Below are 17,827 nucleotides of genomic sequence, written 5' to 3' on the forward strand. Positions count from 1 at the left end.
TCTCTGACATTGATATGAAGTAAGAGCTCCGTTTGGGACCAGAGGTCCTGAGCTCCCCTAGGTGTGCTCCCCAACCCATTGCTGATGCCTCTGTCACCAGTGAAAGGGATGGCTGAGGTCTGGAGAAGGGAATACCTGCACAAATTGCTTGTGGGTTAAGCTACCATAGGAGAGACTCGAGAACCAGCCGAGGTAGAGTGGCAACCATGTCTAGACCATCCCAAATTGGTCAACACACCAAGGCTAGCCACGCCTGAAGAGGTCTGAGCCTGAGTCTGGCATGCTGTACTGTCACAGGTTGCCCCCCTCCAGGGTACCACCTAATGTACCGGGGTACCACTGAGCCCACCTGTTCCACCAGCCTGGGCTCCCTTACACTGTCCTGCTGAGCCAGGCCCTCAAGTCTCCTCCAGCACACATGCAGGTAGGGACACACCTAGCTGCAGACAGACACAGACATTGAAGCCAGCTCTGCATGGAAAGACTCAGCTAGGGAATTGCCCAGCACTTAAGTGCATACCCCCTGTGGAGTGTAAACTCAAAATTGTATTGTCTTGTGCTCCACAGAGAACTGTACAGAGTAAGCAAATAAAATTCACTCTCTCCCTCAATGTGGAGGAAGATATGCACAGCTTTTTTCCTCCCCCGTTATGAATTCCAAACTGGTTTCAGAGAAAACAAAAACAAGTTTATTAACTACAAAAGATAGATTTTAAGTTAGTATAAGGGTTAGCAAACAGATCAAAGCAGATGAAACAAACCACACAAGCTAAGCTTAATACTAAAGAAACTGGTTACAGGAAGTAATTTCTCACCCTAAATGTTGTGTAAGAGAGAATGCAGAGTTTCTTGAAGGCAAGCTGCTCTTGCTTGCAGCTTAAAACTCCAGGTATTTCTTTTAACAGGCTAGACACCTTCCCAGCCTGGGCTCAGCTCTTTCCCCTTCCCCCATCCCTCTTTGTCTTTGTTTCTTGGATGTTACCAGCAGTCATCCTGGGTGGGGATTCAGTGAAGAACCATTTTGATTAAGTCACTCTCCGGCCTTAAATAGGTTTTCCATATGGCAGAAACCTTTTGTTTTCCAATGTGGTTCCTCCACCCCCCTCAGTGGAAAAATACTGGCATTCTATTATGGAGTCCAGTACCAGGTGACTTTGATCCCATGACTCTGCAGTATCAAAGCAACCATGAGTCAGAGGTTATTTGTAGCATCCCAGGATGGTGGGAGATTACCATGTTCAAAGACCTATTCTTTTTCCTAATGGCCCATTCAGACTGATTGCATTCTGTCTGGTGTGCATTCCCCAGGTGCAAATACTTTTGTAGTACAGATGTATAATCAATATTCCTAACTTTAGATACAAAAATAATACATGCATACAAATAGGATAATCATATTCAAGAAATGATATCTCACAAGACTCATTTTGCATAAAATACATCTTAGATATGCTATAATCATATAACAATATTTCTATGAAGAATATGGGGTGTAGTGTCACATGCACTACATAGGTACAAGCAGCCATGTGGCCAAAGAGCTTTAGGCAATTCCTTGCTTTGGTGATAGGGAACTGCCTGAAACCTTGTATGTCGCCGCACAGGGTATGGAAATGCGGCTTTGGGAGATATGCTCTTGCCTGTGTTGAGTCCAACACTGCCCTTATGACTCTATCCGCTGAACAGCGGACAGGGTTGACTTCTGTACGTTCAATAGAAGATTGCTCTTATGAGGCTCACATGCACCTCCACTTGAGCTTTGGAGCAACCCTTGACCAGCCAGTCGTCGAGGTATGGGAACACTTGCACCTGGCGCTTGCGCAAGAAAGCAGCTACAACTGCCATGCACTTGGTAAATACTCGAGGTGCCACTGACGAGACGAAAGGAAGGACTGTGAACTGATAGTGATTGTGGTTCACCACAAACCTGAGATGCCTTCTGTGGGACGGCGTTATTGAAATATGAAAGTAAGCGTCCTTCAAGTCGAGGGCGACATAATAGTCCCCTGGATACAGGGAAGGGATAATGGAGGCCAAAGAGACCATGCAAAACTTCAGTTTCTTTATGAACTTGTTGAGGTCTAGGATGGGTCTGAGGCCACCTTTGGCTTTCGATATTCAGAAATACCGGGAATAAAAATCCCTGCCCTTCAACTCCTGAGTGACCTCTTCCACCGCTCCCACACTTAGGAGCATGTCCATCTCCTACATGAGAAGCGGCTCATGAGAGGGGTCCTGAAGAGGGAAGATGAAGAAGGGTGGAAGGGAGGGAGGGAGCTGAACTGGAAAGAGTATCCCCTTTTCTACAGGGTGGAGCACCCAGAGATCTGATGTAATTCAGGCCCACGCAGGGTAGAAATGGGATAGTCAGCACGGGAAGGTAGGGATGGATAGGTCCAGAGTTTGGACTGGTGCGTTGCCCTCGGGCGCATTTTCCAAAGGTCTGCTTTTGACCTGAGGACTGTTTTGCTTGCCCAGAACCCTAAGCCCTCCTTCTATTATTTCCATTACACCTCCTAGAGAAGTCTTGCCTGCTCTGAAGGTGGAAGAATTGAGACGGGGCTGCAGTTTAAAGTGCCTCCGCTGCGTAGATGGAGTGTGAAGCCCCCCAGTAGAGTAAACTTTTCTCCCAAAGACATTCAGCTTTTTTGTATCACTCTTTCTAGGTGATGGGCCCCTGGTGTGCTTGGGGGGCGGTGGTGTATAAAAATGTTGGAATCCCTTAGAGCAGAGGTGGGCAAACTAGAGCCTGCAGGGCTGTCCTGTTCAGCCCTCAAGCCTCTGCCTCAGGAGGCTAGCCCCTGGCTCCTCCCCTGCTGTCCCCCGTCCCCTGCAGCCTCAGTGTGCTTGCTCCACTGCCAGCACAATGCTCTGGGCGGCGGGGCTCTGAGCTCCTGGGGCAGTGCAGCTGCAGAGCCTGGCCTGACCCGGTGCTCTGTGCTGCGAGGTGGCGGCGGCATGGCCCGGCTCCAGCTGGGCGATGCGGCTGTAGCACTGCCAGCCACCGGTGCCCCAGGCAGCGCAGTAAGGGGGCAGAGAGAAGGGGGGTTGGATAGAGGGCAGGCGAGTTCGGGGTGCTGGTCAGGGGTGTGGGGGTGTGGATAGGGGTCAGGGGAGAATAGGGGGTTGAATGGGGGCAGGGGTCCCAGGGGGGCAGTCAGGAAGGAAGGGGGGTTGGATGAGGCAGCCAGGGGCAGAGGTTCCAGGAGCAGTCAGGGGACAGGGAGAAGGTGTGGTTGGATGGGGCAGGGGTCCTGGGGGGGCGGGGCGGTGTCAGGAATGAGAGGAGGGGTTGGATGGGAGCGATGGGGGTCCGGGGCGGTCAGGGGACAGGGAACGGGGGTGTGTGGATGGGGCAGGGGTCCCAGAGGGTCCGTCAGGGAATGGGGGGGTTGGACGGGGCAGGAGTCCTGGGGGGATTGGAGGGACAGATAGGAGGTGGGGGCCGGGCCATGACCCCCTCCCCTAACAGGCCCACTATACAATTTACGAAGCCCGATGCAGCCCTCAGGCCAAAGAATTTGCCCGCCCTGCCTTAGAGGAAATGAAATACTTTCTCTGGGTTCTCTTCACTGTCGCTGGCAGGGAGGCAGGGGTCTGCCAGTGTCTTGGTGGTCTCCTGTATAGTTTTTATGAGTGGGAGTGCAACCCGAGAGGGGCTCGAGGGTGCCAGAAAGTCCACCGTCGGATCCGATGTCTCAGCAACCTCCTCGAATTGGATCCCCAGGTTCTGGGTCACCCTGCTCAGGAGCTGATGGAGGATCCTATTATCTTCTAGTACAGGAGCCTGGGAGGTTCCAGCCATTGCCTCATCTGGTGAAGATCAGGACGAGGCTCTATCTGGGACCTGCACTTGTTCCTGACCCTCGGCATTGAGGGGATCGTGTGGTGCCAGGTCTTCTGGTATGGTGACTGGACCTGCGCGGAGGAGGATGGAGGAGGCGCATGGGATACTGAAGCCACCCACGCAAACCTCCTAGACTGGGGACCCCCAGCTTTGGTGGAATGCTCAGGGAGTCTAAAAAGGCCACTGCGTTTTGCACAGGCCATAGCATTGGGTGGAATTGCTGCCTCTCCCTGTGCGACCTCAATCGTCTGTGCTCCGATCTAAGTCGGCTTCGCCTAGACCTAAAGGATTCAGACTCCAATTGAGAGGATCATGGGGGAGCAGTGCCGACCAGCGCTGGGACCGGTGCGGCTCTCCTGCCCGTCCGCTGCTAGAAGATGCCAGTGCCCAGCGCCACGGGGATGACGACTGGCGCAGTACAATTGCTGGCTTGCCTTGGGACAGCACCGAAAGTCTCGTGAGTGCCCTGTCTCGCCACGGTGGAGAAGACGGTACCGTGAAGGCAATGAGCTCTCTGGCAGCCTCAAAGGTCTCTGGTATAGATGGCAATTACAACACCTGCTCATGACCATCCCGGAGAGGGGAGTCTCAGGTGCCTGAACTCGACTGGTCCCTTGGTGGGGCAGGAGTTGATGGAGCTTGACTAGGTGGTGCTGCGCTTACATGGCCCAACACGGGTCTCACTATGCCACAGTCTTTCCGTGCTGGTCTGGACGTGGGTGAGTGCCCTGTGTCAGGCATCTTCTTTTTGTGGGGCATCAGAGACTGGGAACTGCCCTGCCCTGCATGGAGCCCCTGTGTGGGGAACTCTGTTGGTGCTGAGGGTCTCTATCTGAGTCCCTCCTCGGTGCCGAAACGTCTCGTGTCGACGCCAGAGCACTATGCACTGATGCTAAGGTGCTCAGCTAACCCTGGGTCCCAGTGGGGACTGAGGGCAGCTTCCATGATAGCGCAGTGGTTTGAGCATTGGTCTGCTAAACCCAGGGTTGTGAGTTCAATCCTTGAGGGGACCGCTTAGGGATCTGGGGCAAAAATTGGTCCTGCTAGTGAAGGCTCAATGACCTTTCAAGGTCCCTTCCAGTTCTAAGAGATTGGTATATCTCTAATTATTATCTTCAACTATTAATCTCTCTTCCTTTTGGGTCTTGGGGTGAAATCCCCTGCAGATTCTATAACCGTCTTCTTGATGAGCTTTGCCCAGACACTTTAAGCATGAAGTGTGAGGGTCACTCCTAGGCATAGGTTTGCTACATGCAGCGCAGGGTTTAAAACCTGGGGACCAAGGCATGCACTGGTACTAAGGGATGGACGGACAGGAGGGGGCACCCCCAGATATCATCTTATAAAAGACTAACTATATACTAACTACTACTATTACTAATTTAACTATTTACAGGAGAAGTCTGAAGACTGCTAAGGAGGAGAGGTTTGCTGAAGCAAGAGAGAATGAGCATTCCAGCTAAATGTGACAGGCGGTAAGAAGGAACTGAAGTGGCGGCAGGTTGGCAGAGACATATATTTGGCACCAGGGAGGGAAAAACCTCTAGGGGAAAAACCTTCCAGCTGCCATGCACACGGCATGCACATACCTAATTGGAATTGACATGAGCACTCGAAGAACTGATTGTTCCTTCCTTAGTGGATTACTTTGCATTTGTCCTTATTGAATTTCATTTCCCTCAGACCATTTCTCCAGTTTGTTCAGATCATTTTGAATTTTAATCCTATCCTCCAAAGCACTTGCAACCCCCCTCCCAGCTTGGTACAATCCACAAACTTTATAAGTGCACTCTCTGTGCCATTATCTAAATCACTGATGAAGATATTGAACAGAACCAGACCCTCCTGTGGGTATTACAGGCCTAAGTTTTTTAAATAATCCTAATATGTGACAGGGGAGTGCATCAACTCCCAGTGAGCCTTATGAAGCTCTTAATGGCCTTCACAACACCAACCACCCCATCGGCTTCAGGAGATTTGCTAGGCCTCCTCGCACCCTCAGAATAGCAAGGGACACCCCCTCCCCCCAAAGATTGAGTCCCCACTGTGAGCCATAGAAGGCTCACGCCCACCCCATTAACCTAAAGACACTCATTAAAAGACTCCTGAACTGCATGAGCCTTAGGATGCTAGTGGGACTTTGCACACACCTCCTGCAAACCATAGTGCATTCTTCAGGGGCCAGCCAAACCACCTCCCCCAACAAGCCTCACTAAGGCAGTTTGCTCTCCAATGAACCCTGAATGGGTTAACACTGGGGCTGATTTTACTGTCAATCATCAGTATGTACACCAAGCCTAATAAGGCTCCTAGTACCTTGGGAGTGGTTATGAGGAACCTCAATGAGCCTACGAAGATTTGCAGGAAGTGAGGTTATTTCTCCTCTTAAGGCTCACTGATAAGCCCTTTAATATCTGTAGGAGGGGTAGAATGTCCTGCTGTACTGCCTCCCCATATCCTCTTCTTCATAGTCTCCATGTTCTCACCCGCATATTCTCTTACTTCATTGTCCCCCTTTTTCACCACCATTTTAGCCCCCTCACCACATTTAGCCCCCTCACCACCACCACCACCACCACAAGCACCATTCTTTTGAACCCCACGCCCACACCACCCAAACACCCTCTTCTGGTTTTCCTCTTAAGTCCATAAGAAATGAGCACCTGAGGAGGTCTGCAGGAATGGTGATACTGATGCTACCAGGGGGTTGCAGGGCCGGGGCATTCCCACCCATCTTTAAAAGATTAATCCAACAAATAATGTTAATGCTCACACTACACTTGTGTGTTAGGATACAGCAAAAATCAGAAGAATTCTCTGTGAGGAACTTATCAGCCATCTCCGTGTGATAACTCAAAATATAAACCTATCTTTCCCTTCATCAATTTTTTTTTAATTTATAAATATAGTCTTGGGTGTTCTTGGCTTTTTTTTTTTCCTTCTTCAAAATGATACTTAGGTTTTCAGTAGTTAGTTGGTGGCTTACTTTAAGCTCAGAGCCAATGAGCTATTTGCATGTTACTATTTAAACTCCCAACTTTTAAAATTAGAATTTTGGACTTTCTGGACTAAGGCGAACCTACCTCAAACTCAGGCTTAATTTACCAATTTTGAGACAAACATTGTTTTGCTGTGGAGATGGGTGGGGAACTAGAGAGGGCAATATCAGGCTTTCCAGAGAAATTCAGCTGAAAATTTATTTATAGAATTGTTACTGCCCCTTTCTAATATCCACTAAAAAACAACACTGAGTTAACACTATCTACACAACAAAGGATACTTATGTGACAGTAAGTAGGTATCTATTAGACTGAGATGTCTTTTCTTCCCCTTTCCCCACCTAACACTGGCCGTTGAAAACAATTCTAAATCAGATGCATTCATGAGGGGATAATGAAAAATCCACACACAAATAGAAACAAGAGGGGATATCTGAATTCAGCAGCATGAAGCCAATGAAGAAGTCCACCCAAATTCATTTTTATAACTCATCTGGAATTGTAACCAGAAATTTTTTTTTAATGGAAAACAATTTCAGTGCTGAAGTGCTGGTAACTGTAGATGTCTTTACATGGGTCAGGAATTTTTTTCACATTTTTGCTTCTAACACGCAAAACTCACAAGCTCATGGTTTTACCCCAGTTGCATCACCAGAAATTACAATTCATTTGCATTATGTGCCTAATGCTGTGAGATAGCCCACCACTTATTCCGTTATCATTGCTACCCAGATTGCCTGTCTCCTTACCAATGCTCAGCACCACTGTTTTTAGCTTGTTCAGCTTCCTGCAAGTGTCTCGTAGCTGCTGCAGCCAAAGCAGTTGCACTCTCATTCTGGAAATCAGCAGCAACAGCCTGGGTAAAAGAAATAATGACTGTCACTCTGTTTCTTTGTACAGGTGCATTTTAAAGACTTTTTTAGCAGCTGTTATACTTCAAACTAGCTGGTACAAACTGTATGTAAGGGACAGTGGCAATTTTTGTAACAATCAAGTTGTAATTCAATACCATTTGGGTCCTTTAGTCACAGAACACATTTCTTACCAGCAACAAGTCCTGTGCAGCAATCCTTACTGTATAAGAAAAAGTGTCGTCATCTTCATCCTCCACAAATTGCTGTGGATTTGCAGTCCAGACTTTTATCTGAAATAAAAGCAGGGGGAAAATCATAATAGTTCAGTGACATCTGGATGACCTTGAACACTGGAGCGACAAATGGAATAAAATTCAGTAGTACCAAGTGCAGAGTCATGCATTTAGGGTCTAATAAGAATTTCTGTTACAAGCTGGGGTTCATCAGATGCAAGCAACAGAGACCTGGGAGCGTGGGATGATCACAGGATGACTATGAGCCACCAGTTGGTGTGGCCATGAAAAAGGCAAACACGATCCTATAACGTATTAGGTGAGGCATTTCCAGTAGAGACAGAGAAATATTAATGCCATTGTACAAGGCATTAGTAGGACCTCATTTGGAATACTGTGTACAATTCTCATCACCTATGCTCAAGAAAGATTAAACTACACTGGAACAGGTGCAGAGAAGAGCTACTAGTATGATAAGAAGAACGGAAAGCCTATCTTAAGAAGGGAGATTAAAAGAGTTTAGCTTGTTTAGTTTAGCAAAACAAAGACTGGGAGAAGATATGATTGTTCTATAAACACATTAGGGAGTAAACACCAGGAAGGGTGAAGAACTATTGAAACTGAAGGACAAGAACAAATGGATATAAACTGGCCATGAACAAATTCAGGCTGGAAATTAGAAGGTTTCTAACCATTAGAGGGTGAAGTTCTGGAATAAGCCTCTAATAGGAATCGTGAAGGCAAATCACTTATTTAGCTTTGAGAGAGAGAGACAGACACATAGAGCTGGACAAATTTATGAGATGGAACTTTTTTAAAGACACCATAATAGAGGCTCAACTTAAATGTATACCCCAAATTAAAAAACATAGTAAGAAAACCTTAAAAGAGCCACCACAGCTAAACAAAGTAAAAGAAGCAGTGAGAGGCAAAAAGGCATCCTTAAAAAAGTTGAATCCTAATGAGGAAAATAGAAAGGCGCATAAACTCTGGCAAATGAAATGCAGGTCCCTCACCAAAGGCTCTTAAGCAAACAGTCATGGGATAAGAGGGAAGGTTCTCTCATGGATTTGTAACTGGTTAAAAGATAGGAAACAAAGGGTAGGAATAAATGGTCAGTTTTCAGAATGGAAAGAGGTAAATAGTGGTGTCACCCAGGGGTCTGTCCTGGGCCCAGTCCTATTTAACACATTCATAAATGATCTGGAAAAGGGGTAAACAGTGAGGTGGCAAAATTTGCAAATGATACAAAACTACTCAAAATAGTTAAATCCCAGGCAGACTGCAAAGAGCTACAAAAGGATCTCTCAAAACTGGGTGACTGGGCAACAAAATGGCATATTGAATTCAATGTTGATAAATGCAAAGTAATGCACATTGGAAAACATAATCCCACGTATATTTTTTATAAAATGATGGGGTCTAAATTAGCTGTTACTACTCAAGAAAGAGAACTTGAAGTCATTGTGGATAGTTCTCTGAAAACATCCACTGAATGTGCAGTGGCCGTCAAAAAAGCAAACAATGTTGGGAATCATTGAGAAAGGGATAGATAAGACGACAGAAAATATCATGTAAAAGCAGCAAAGAGTCCTGTGGCACCTTATAGACTAACAGACGTATTGGAACATAAGCTTTCGTGGGTGAATACCCACTTCGTCGGATGCATCCAATACGTCTGTTAGTCTATAAGGTGCCACAGGACTCTTTGCTGCTTTTACAGATCCAGACTAACACAGCTACCCCTCTGATAGAAAATATCATATTACCTCTATAAATCCATGGTACGCCCACATCTTGAATACGGCATGCAGATGTGGTTGTCCCATCTCTAAAAAGATATACTGGACTTGGAAAAGGTTTAGAAAAGGGCCACAAAAATGATTAGGGGTATGGAACCTATGAGGAGAGATTAAAAAGACGGGGACTTTTCAGCTTGAAAAAGAGACAACTAAGGGGGGGGGAGAGATATGATGGAGGTCTATAAAATCATAACTGGTGTGGAGAAAGTAAATAAGAGTATTATTTACTCCTTCTCATAACACAAGAACTAGGGGTTACCCAATGAAATTAATAGGCAGTAGGTTTAAAACAAACAAAAGGAAGTATTTTTTCACACAACGCACAGTCAATCTGTGGAACTCATTGTCAGAGGATGTTGTGAAGGCCAAGACTATAATAGAGTTCAAAAAAGAACTAGATAAATTCATGGAGGATAGGTCCATCAATGGCTATTGGCCAGGATGGGCAGAAGACAGGATACTGGGCTAGATGGATCTTTGGTCTAACTCAGTATGGCCGCCCTTATGTTCTTATGTTTGTGATGGAGGGAGAGGGGGAGAAGGGCTTCAGGAATCACCAGCAGTGGTCAGAAAGGGATTCCCTTCCCCACAGTGTATTCTCGGAGGGTTGTTTTTTTGTTTTATTTAAGTCTGCTTTCTCTGAAGCATCAGGGATGGCCATGAATGGAGACAGGCCACTAGGTGGGGTGAGCCAGGGCTCTGAGATAGCATCAGCAGCCTCTCTCTCTCGGGTGCTTGGCTGGCTGATTCTTGCTCACAGTCTCAGGATCTAACAGATCGCCAGGAAGAAATTTTCCCCCAGGTCAAAATGGCAGTGACCCTGAGGGTTTTTGCGCCCCCCTCCAGTGTCTGGGTATAGGTCACTTGCCAGGATTATCTGGGTCTCTCTCATTTAATCATTACCCTGCCATTATGGGGGCCTCTAGCACTGGGTCACCTTGGTCCCTCCTATTCTCTGCCTGTGGTAGTATAGTGTCTCCGGTGGGACTAATTTACTTTGGACTCATTTCTGTTGGGTTTAGTGTGTGGTGCTGGGTGGTGTTGGTGGCCTGCGATATACAGGAGGTCAGACAAGATGATCTAGTGGTTCCTTCTGTCCTTAAACTCTATGACTAATAAACATAGGAAATAAACAGAAGACACCTTTTCAGTTATCATGACTAAGGCTGTGACTCATTCATGGAATCACGGCTTCTGTGACCGCCATGAATTTTGCAGTGCTGGTGCGGCTGACCCCAGGACCACACCAGCAGCTGGAGAAGCCCCGGGCCAGCCGCTGCTCTGGCAGCCCCAGGCAGCTGGTCCCTTGCACTGCCCTGGAGCAGTGGTCCAGGACTGCCTGGGGGACCCCGGGCTGCCCCCCACAGCGGCAGTCTTCAGGAGCCCCCTCCCAGGAGAGAAGATTTAGTCACAGGCATTTTTAGTAAAAGTCATGGACAGGTCATGGGGCCGTGACTTTTTGTTTATTACCCGTAACCTGTCCATGACTTTTACTAAAAACACCCGTGACTAACAGGTAGCCTTAATCATGACTCCTCCCCACCCAAATCCTTTCTAGTGCTTCATCTGCTAGTTTGAATCTCTCATGTGAACAGGCTTCCATTGTTTGCCTCTTTTACTTTCTACATGTTCACTTACCTGCTCCTCTGTGATCTGCATGTAGAGAATGATGTAATATATCAGCTCTGGCAAAGCTTTCTTCACTGTGCTTTTAAATTTGTGATTTTCCAACAAGGCATGTACAAACTCAAATATGCTGAACACTAGGTTTTCAAAGCCCAACACTTCACCTGAACAAAGAAACAAGGGGAAAGTTTCACAACTGACTGTGTCAAATCATGGACTTGCATAAACGACTGGCAAATAATATTACAATCTGTTAACAGGTCAGGCAGGATAATCTCTGGTCTCACTCTTGGGGTAGTGAGAGCTGGGACTACTGCTGAGGCAACACTGTTCCACTTTAGGAGAAGCCTGCTGCCCCTTGCATTTCATAGCACCCTTTTGGAATGATTAAGTGGCAACACTGTCCAGTTTTGACAGAAGTCCTGTGTTCTTCATGGCCAAGGAGATAAAAATTACACATATGGCCAGGGATTTTCTAACAGACAAGGAAATGATTGCATTTTTAAAAGAATGTAACTAGTGTCCCTTTAACAATAGCCTTACTCTTTAATGCTAGCTGGAAAATCAATAAACTACAATCCTTTGGTGTAACTCACAGAATGTCATAAACCTCACTCCACCACCACAGTTGCATATACAGAAACAGGAATACAAATTTGTCTACGTCGTCGTTCTGAAATCAGTATTTGTTTAGATGACTAACAAATTTATTTCAGCATAAGCTTTCGTGATGCATCCAAAGAAGTGAGCTGTAGCTCACGAAAGCTTATGCTGAAATAAATTTGTTAGTCTCTAAGGTGCCACAAGTACTCCTGTTCTTTTTGTGGATACAGACTAACACGGCTGCTACTCTGAAACTTGTTTAGATGAGTTTCCCTACTCTCTCCCTACAGAGAACAGAAGTGTATCATTACTAGCACTTACCATCAGAATCCACAGGGTCCTCTACCTCTTCTGTATAATTCACTTCTGTTCTCACATAGGTATAGCAAGTAGTTAAGTAAATAAGAGCAACCATTTAGCTTAAACATTACTAGAGGATTGCTTCTATTCAGTAACAGACCCACTCAAATTATTAAGTCTTTATATGATTTCCTAAAGCAAATTAGTTTTCACTTTACAGCAAAAAGCCATTATTCTATTTCAAGTAGAATAATTAAATATGAAATGCATAAAAGAGTAACCTGTATTAATTTTTCCAAGTAGATTTGTTAAAGACAGACAATATAATTATGTTCATTGACAGATTTCAGATGACACCTTTTGATTAATTTAAAAAATCCACTGAGGATAGTGTGTGGATGAGGGAAAGTATGATCTAAAACTTCATTCTCACTAATGAGATTTTAATATAAATGGAACCACAGGGCAGAAAGTTTGGTTTCTAACTGAAAATTTACACCAGCAAAAATAAATAAATAAATAAATAAATAGAAAAGAAAGTCTAAGAGAAAGATCTAAGTTACAAGTCAAATTAAGAGTGATCCACAAGAAAAATATTTCTCAGTGATACTGACACTCAAAACACCATTCTGTGAAGCTAAAACCTTCTAGCAATTCTTTTTACTCCTTTTAATCCTCTATGCTCCTAAACGTAGCTGTATATACCAGCTGTATATACCATCCAATATATAGCAGCAAGATTTTAGAAGACAAGATGTTCCGATAAGGAGGAAACATGTTCCAATATGGTGATTAGCCCGTTACTCAATGAGGGGGGAAGACAGTAACAGAAAATGTGGAAATGGTAGAGGTGCTTAATGACTTTGTTTTGGTTTTCACCAATAGGGTTGGTGGCAATTGGACATCTAACAGTGAATGCCAGTGAAAATGAGGTAGGATCAGAGTATAAAATAGGGAAAGAACAAGTCAAAAATTACTTAGACTAGTGAGATGTCTTCAAATCACCAGGGCCTGATGAAATGCATCCTAGACTGCTCAAAGAGCTGACTGAGGAGATATCTGAGCCATTAGCAATTATCTTTGAAAAGTCATAGAAGACGGGAGACATTCCAGAAGACAGGAAAAGGGCAAATATAGTGCCCAACTATAAAAAGGAACATAAGGACAACCCAGGGAATTACAGACCAGTCAGCTTAACTTCTGTACCCGGAAAGATAATGGAGCAAATAATTAAGAAATCAATTTGTAAACACCTAGAAGATAATGAGGTGATAAGTAACAGTCAGCATGGATTTGTCAAGAACAAATCGTGTCAAACCAACCTGATAGCTTTCTTTGACAGGGTAACAAGCCTTGTGGATAGGGAAAAAGCAGAAGATGTGGTATATCTTGACTTTAGTAAGACTTTTGATATTGTCTCACATGACCTTCTCATAAACAAACTAGGGAAATACTACCAAGATGGAGCCACTATAAGGTGGGTGCATAACTGGATGGAAAATTGTTCCCAGAGAGTAGCTATCAGTGGTTCACAGTCATGCTGGAAGGGCATAATGAGTGGGGGGATCAGTTCTGGGTCCAATTCTGTTCAGTATCTTCATCAATGATTTAGATAATAGCATAGAGAGTACACGTATAAAGTTTGCGGACGATACCGAGCTGGGAGTGGTTGCAAGTGCTTTGGAGGATAGAATTAAAATTCAAAATGATCTGGATAAACTGGAGAAATGGTCTGAAGTAAATAGGATGAAATTCAATAAGGACAAATGCAAAGTACTCCACTTGGGAAGAAACAATCAGTTGCACACATACAAAATGGGAAATGACTGCCTAGGAAGGAGTACTGTGGAAACTGATCTGGGGATCATAGTGGATCACGAGCTAAATATGAGTCAACAGTGTAACGCTGTTGCAAAAAAAGGAAACATCATTCTGGGATGTATTAGCAGGAGTATTGTAAGCAAGACACGAGAAGTAATTCTTCTGCTCTACTCTGCGCTGATTAGGCCTCAACTAGAGTACTGTGTCTAGTTCTGGGCGCCACATTTCAGGAAAGATGTGGACAAACTGAAGAAAGTCCAGAGAAGAGCAACAAAAATGATTAAAGGTCTAGAAAACATGACATATGAGGAAAGATTGAAAAAACTGGGTTTGTTGAGTCTGGAGAAGAGAAGACTGAGAGGAGACATGATAACCTTTTTCAAGTACATAAAAGGTTGTTACAAGGAGGAGGGAGAAAAACTGTTTTTCTTAACCTCTGAGGATAGGACAAGAAGCAATGGGCTTAAATTGCAGCAAGGCAGGGCCGGTGCAAGGATGTTTTGCGCCCTAAGCGAAACTTCCACCTTGTGCCCCCGCACCCCGGCCCTGAGGTGTCCCTGCCCCCCCTTCCGCCCTGAGGCGCCCCCCTTGTGGCAGCTCCCCACCCTCCGCCCTGAGGCACCACCAGCTCACTCCTGTTCCGAGCACCCTGTCGCTGCTTCACTTCTCCCGCTTCCCAGGCTTGTAGCGCTTAAGCTGATTGGCGCCGCAAGCCTGGGAGGCGGGAGAAGTGAAGCAGCCCTGGCGTGCTCGGGGAGGAGGCGGGGCAGGGGTAAGCTGGGGCGAGGAGTTCCCCTGCATGCCGCCCCCACCCCTACTTACTGCAGGCGGCCCTCCCCGCACTCCCTAGCCTCAGCTCCCTCCGCCTAAATGCCAGTGGCAACCGGGGCGGCCAAAGATCCAGCCGCCACGGTCGCTGCCAAAGAAAATGCCGCCCCCCAAATCCCAGCACCCTAGGCGACCGCCTAGGTCACCTAAATGGTTGCACTGGCCCTGCAGCAAAGGCGGTTTAGGTTGGACATTAGGAAAAACTTCCTAACTGTCAGGGTGGTTAAGCACTGGAATAAATTGCCTAGGGAGGTTGTGGAATCGCCATCATAGGGCATTTTAAGAGCAGGTTGGACAAACACCTGTCAGGGATGTATAGATAATACTTAGTTCTGCCTTGAGTGCAGGAGACTGGACTAGAGGATTGCTCACGGTCCCTTCCAGTTCTATGATTCTATGACAAAAGAAGAGAAAGACCATGCCTGGGCTATTGATATAAAGTGGCCTGGGACTCTGCAATCTCTAGAAGAACCATAGCCTCTCCAGTCAAAAGGGCAAGTGTGGAATTCCTTCACTCACTTCTTTAAATACTACTGAAATATGGTGTCCAGTTCTGATGTTTACACTTAAAAAAAAAAAGGTACTGAAATATGGGTTCAGAGAAGAGCTACAAGAAGGTTTCATGGTCTGGAAAACCTGCTTTACTAAAGAAGCTTAATCTGTATAGTTTATCCAAAAGAAGATTAAGATGTCATGTAACTACAGGGAAAAGCTATCAGATAGAGCAGGGGTGGCCAACCTGAGCCCTGAGAAGGAGCAAGAATTTACCAATGTACACTGCCAAAGAGCCTCAGTAATACATCAGCAGCCCCCCATCAGATACCCTCCCCCACCCCGCTACCAGCAACCCCGCCCACCGGCAGCCCCGGCAATCAGCACCTTCCCTTCCCCGCACCAACTGATCAGTTGTTTTGTGCCATGCAGGAGGCTCGGGGGGGGGGGAGGAGCGAGGGCATGGCAGGCTCAAGGGAGGGGTGGGAAGGGGTGGAGTGGGGGCAAGGCCTGTGGCAGAGCCAGGGGTTGAGCAGTGAGCACCCCCTGGCACATTGGAAAGTTGGCGCCTGTAGCTCCAGCCCTGCACTTGGTGCCTATATAAGGAGTCGCATATTAACTTCTGAAGAGCCGCATGTGGCTCTGGAGCCACAGGTTGGCCACCCCTGAGATAGAGGACTCCTTAATCTATCAGACAAAGGCATAGCAAGATGTAACTGCTGAAGTCAGAAAAATTCAAATGGGAAATAAGATGCATCTTTAACAGTGAGTGTAACCAGCCACTGTACCAAGATATGAACCAAGAACTTGCCAGCAAGTTAAAGTATGGACTGGATGAATGGACTATAAAGTGGACCGAAAGCTGGCTAGATTGTCGGGCTCAACGGGTAGTGATCAAAGGCTCAATGTCTAGTTGGCAGCCGGTATCAAGCAGAGTGCCACAGGGGTCAGATCTTTATTAATGATCTGGATCAGGGGTGGGCAAACTACGGCCCGCGGGCCACATCCGGCCCGCGGGACTGTCCTGCCCGGCCCCCGAGCTCCTGACCCAGCCCGCCCGCGCTGCACGGTGACACGGGAAATCGCAGCGCCTGTCCCGGGCCCAGCGGCCCCGATCGGGACCTGGGCAGCTCGCAGGGCTTGCGAGAAGCAGGACACCCCCCCGCCGCCGCTGGCTGGGCCCCCCGGCTCTGCAATCAGAGATGCAGCGCTCGGCTGCTCCTCTGCCCTAAAATCCAGCCTCCCTTCCGGCACGGGCTTGTCCCTCCTCCGCACACAAAGGCTGGTGCGGGAGGCAAAGTCTTGGGAAAGGGTGGGGCCGGGGAGGCCGCAGGAGCAGGGGGCAGCGAGATCCCACCCGGGGCCGGGAGAGCCCCGCAAAGGAGGCACAGACACCCCCCCCCCCCTGCAGCTGCCATAAGCGCCAGTGAACAAACCGGAGCGCTCCCCCCTTGGTGTGGGACACACTCACTGCCGGCCCGAGCCGCTTCCTCCTTCCTCCGCTGCACTCAGGGGCGGGAGGTTTCGGGTTACAGCGCCCCGGACCCCACCACAGCTGCCGCCAAGCGAGAGGCCCGGAGCAACTGCCCGACCCTCTTCCCTCCATCCCTCCTCCTAACCTTCTCCTTCTAGCCCCCTTTCCATATCTCCTCCTAATCTCCACCATCCATTTCCCTTTCACATTTTTTCCATCCAGCCTCCTTTTCACATCCTACTTTTTCCACCACCTCTATCCATCTCTTTCCATCCCCTTCCTCTTCTATCCCCCTTCCCAGATCTTCTCCTCAACATCCTGTTTTCCACACCCTCCTTCCTTCATTCCTTTTGCTTCCCTCCCTTCTCTTTCCCACCTTCCCTTCTCTCCTCTATCAGTTTCCAATTCTCTTCCCATGTTTCTCCAATCAGCCATCCCCCTTTTCACTTTCTTTCCTGACAGGTATCTTTTCTTTCCACCTCCCCATCTGCCACAACCCCTTTCCTCTTATTCCTTTGACCCTCTGTCTACCCCAGAGGTGGGCAAACTACGGCGGCCCGCAGGACCGTCCTGCCCGGCCCCTGAGCTCCCGGCTGGGGAGGCTAGCCTCCGGCCCCTCCTCCGCTATCCCCCTCCCCTGCAGCCACGCTCCCGCATGGGCAGCGCTCTGGATGGCAGGGTTGCACGCTCCTGCAGAGCAGTATGGCAGCGTGTCTGGCTCTGGCTGGGTGATGTGGCTGCCAGACATGCTGCTCTGAGCGGCATGGTAAGGGGGCCAGGGCCGTGGGGTTGGATAAGGGGCAGAGGTTCGGTGGGGCTGTCAGGGGATGGGGAACTGGGGGGGGAGGGGGGTTGGATAAGTATGGGAGTCCCAGGTGGCCTGTCAGGGGGCGGGGGTGTGGATAAGGGTTGGGGGGTAGTCAGGGGACTAGGAGAAGGGGGGTTGAA

The 17,827-nt window shown here is 47.6% G+C and overlaps 1 protein-coding gene across 2 annotated transcripts in view; it reads right to left on the reverse strand.

Moving 5' to 3' along the window:
* The window catches only part of IPO9 (importin 9), a 183,724-nt gene that overhangs the window by 79,374 nt on the left and 86,523 nt on the right, over positions 1 to 17,827 (reverse strand). For both annotated transcript variants that reach the window (XM_045015515.1, XM_045015514.1), the window contains exons 9-12: positions 12,286 to 12,344; positions 11,374 to 11,525; positions 7,892 to 7,990; positions 7,596 to 7,702 (exon numbers count right to left, since the gene is read on the reverse strand). In XM_045015515.1, coding sequence (XP_044871450.1) covers positions 7,596 to 7,702; positions 7,892 to 7,990; positions 11,374 to 11,525; positions 12,286 to 12,344 — 417 coding nt within the window. The remainder of the gene's footprint in view (positions 1 to 7,595; positions 7,703 to 7,891; positions 7,991 to 11,373; positions 11,526 to 12,285; positions 12,345 to 17,827) is intronic.

The sequence above is a fragment of the Mauremys mutica genome, chromosome 4 (genome assembly GCF_020497125.1).
Source record: "Mauremys mutica isolate MM-2020 ecotype Southern chromosome 4, ASM2049712v1, whole genome shotgun sequence".
NCBI lineage: Eukaryota > Metazoa > Chordata > Testudines > Geoemydidae > Mauremys > Mauremys mutica.